Source organism: Eumetopias jubatus, unplaced genomic scaffold (assembly GCF_037043125.1).
Source record: "Eumetopias jubatus isolate StellerSeaLion01/CBP00866 unplaced genomic scaffold, mEumJub1_p1.0 scaffold_10, whole genome shotgun sequence".
NCBI lineage: Eukaryota > Metazoa > Chordata > Mammalia > Carnivora > Otariidae > Eumetopias > Eumetopias jubatus.
This window is the reverse complement of record NW_028274816.1, coordinates 55,764,803-55,767,695: the sequence shown is the minus strand read 5'-3', so window position 1 is coordinate 55,767,695 and position 2,893 is coordinate 55,764,803. Positions and strand designations below refer to the sequence as shown.

Below are 2,893 nucleotides of genomic sequence, written 5' to 3'. Positions count from 1 at the left end.
CGAAGGCCCCCCCCCCCACGCTTGCCCCCTGCCCATCCACCGAGCGAGGTCTGGTCTCCCCGACTGATGTCTCCTTGTCCCCTGTGAATTTGGCTTTTGTGGGCTCATCAGTGAAGGTGGCACTGCCCATCCCCACGCCCTCCTTTCCTCCGGCCCTTTAAGAGCGGCTCCTTGGGCCCTAGGGGCACAGACCCCCAGCTCCAGCAGCAGCGTTACCACGGAGACCCGGCCCAGCTGGGGGAGGGGCGAGCCCAGGCGCGCAGGCGTAGGACCCAGCAGCCGGGTCGCCGCGCAACAGCTCAGATTGGAGCCGAGGGTGAGCGCCCAGACATGGCCAGAGCCCGACGCCCCTTCCCCGCCCCCCCGCCGCTCCAGGTGACAGCGGTGGCGCCCTCCCCTGCACCTGAACATGGGCCGCGTCACCGAGGCCATTCGCAGGGACAAAGGTCAGAGCAGCCCGACCGGAAAAAAACCCTGAAAGGACACGAAAGGCCCCTGCGGATTCGCCAACAGCCCGGGCGAGGGGGCATCAGCACAGACCGCTGCGTCAGCGGGCTGGAGGCACCATGGCCGTGAGCCTTTTGCGGGACTGGTGCCGGGGGCTGGATGTGGACATGCACCGGGCCCTGCTGGTCACCGGCATCCCGGAGGGCCTAGAGCGGGCGGCCATCGAAGCCATCTTGCAGCCGGCCTTCCTGCCCAAGGACGGGGTCCGGAGGGTTGTGTGTCGGGACCCGGCGGAGGACCCAGGAGTCCTGCGGCAGATGAGACGCCTGGTGCTGGATGAGAGGCCCTGGCAGGCCGCAGGGCCCGGGGCCGCCGGGGACACGCTCCTCTCTCGGGCCTGGGAGCCCCGGGCCCAGGGCTCAGAGCCGGCCGCCAGGAGGGCTGGCCCACCTCCCAGGCGGGGCCGCCGGGCTCGCAGAAACAGAGCCAGAGGCAACAGGTGGGCCCCGAAGGGCCAGAAGACCGAGCGAGGGGGGCGGCCGCCCACGTGGGCCCGGCGGGAGTCGGGCGCCTCTTCCGAAGGCAGCCTGGGCATCGCGCTCCAGGAGCTGGACCCGGACGACCTGAGCGCCGACGAGGCGCAGAGCGCGCTGTCCGCCAGGCTGCACCAGGCCGCCCAGGAGCCCAGCAAGGAGTGGGCCCTGCGGAGCGGCGCGGACGCAGGCCAGGGGCCCCGCGAGTTCTTGGCCCTGGTGACGGTGACGGACAGAGCCAAGCGGGAGCCGGCGGAGAAAGAGGCGCCGGGGCCCGCGGCCGTCAGCCTCGACGGCAGCGGCGAAGCGCGGAGCCGCCGCGTCCCCGACTTAGTGGCCCTGCTTGCTGTGCGAGACGCGGCCGACGAGGAGCCGGCCCACGGCGACGCTCCCGAAAGCGAGTCGCAGCCGAACGGGGAGCCGGCAGACGAGGCGCTGGACAACCCCGAGTTTGTGGCCATTGTGGCCTCTACGGACCCGTCGAGCCCCTCGGCCCGCGAGGAGCTGCTGAAGATCGCTTGGGTGATCGAGTCCCCGGGCTGGAGCGCCAGGAGAGACGGCACGGATGCCCTCCGCGAGGTCCTGGGCGTCCTGTCGCAGGACACGGGGGGAGCCCGCGTGAAGGTGGAGGAGGCGGGCCGCCAGCTGGACGCCCTGGTGCTGCGGAAGGCCACGGACGGCGGGAGCCTGCGGGAGTGCCTCTGCGCCCTGGCCGCGCCCGACCCCCCGGCCCCCGGCAAGAGGGCGCGGCGTGGCCCCCCTGGCGGGCTGGGGCGACGGCGAGGGAGGCCTCCTGGAGCTCGTGGCGCTGCAGGCCGCGCGGGACACGGCGGCGGGGGTGACGCCGGAGGCCGGGGAGCGCGCCCGGGGAAGGCGGGAGGCGCGGGCGCGCCAGAGGCCAGCTGGGCGAGGTGCTGGCGTTGCTGGCTGCCCGGGAGGGCGCGGCGGCGGCCGGGTGCCCGGAGGCGGCGGCGGAGGCGGCGGCGAGCGAGGAGTCGCAGCCCGAGCCCCGGGCGTCCGGGAAGGCGCGGGCCAAGCGGGCCCGCACGGCCTCCGGGGCCCTGGGCGAGGCGGGCGAGGCGGGCGCGGCCCCCGCCCCGTCGGGCTCCCGCAGACGCCGAGGCGGAGGCGGAGGCCGCGGTGGGCGGGCGGTCACTCCCGAGACGCGGGCCGAGGCCCGGGCCGCGGCGCACGGGAGAAAGAAGGGGCGCGCGGGCGCGGGGGTCCACGCCCAGGCCGGCGAGGCCAGGGCTCCGCGGTCCCCCGGCTCCGAGTCGGCCAGCGGGAGGAAGGCTCGTCGCGGCGGGAGGCAGTCGCCCAAGTGCCGCTAGGGGACCCCGGAGCCGCGCGGCCGCCCCCGGGGCGCTGCGCCCGGCCCCCTGCGGTCGAGGCGGCCTCCCAGCTTCTCCGCGCCCACCCCGGCTCTGCTGCGCCGCGGGCCTCCCGCCGCCCGCCTCCCCGGCCCCTCGCAGTCCCTCCTTGGCGGGCGGCGGGAGCGATCCCCAGGGAAGAAGGAGAGAGATGCGGGCACCCCGGAGGCAGCCGGCCCAGGTGATGGGACTGTGTCTCGGGCGGAGCCCACCCAGGGCGCTGGGCTTTGGGCGGCGCCGGGTTAGCACGCGGGTGAGCGTGGCGGCGGCCGAGGGGCAGTGGGGAGGCCCGCCGTGCCAGAGAGTTCTTGCAGGCCCTCTGCGAGGCCCCCGGCGTTGCAGACACCTGCTTCAGGCGTTCGTCTGTGGGCCACTGGCCCCCTGCCCCAGTCTCATGGGGCCTGGGGTCTGGGATGGAGCCTGGGCCACCCAGCTGGGCCGTGGGTGTCTGCGTGTAGCTGGGGCCTGAAGGCTGAGCCTCCCTGCTTGGGGGAGGAGATGATATCAGAAAGAGGGGCAGCCCAAGGGCAGAGGGGGCAGCTC

General features: G+C 75.1%; 1 protein-coding gene across 1 annotated transcript; it reads left to right on the top strand.

Moving 5' to 3' along the window:
* The first annotated feature begins 566 nt into the window (after positions 1–566).
* LOC114197041 (paraneoplastic antigen-like protein 8B) lies at positions 567–2,311 on the top strand. Its single transcript, XM_028087852.2, is given in 3 exon segments — positions 567–1,745; positions 1,747–1,845; positions 1,847–2,311. Coding segments are annotated over 3 exon segments (1,743 nt in total).
* The last annotated feature ends 582 nt before the right edge of the window (positions 2,312–2,893 follow it).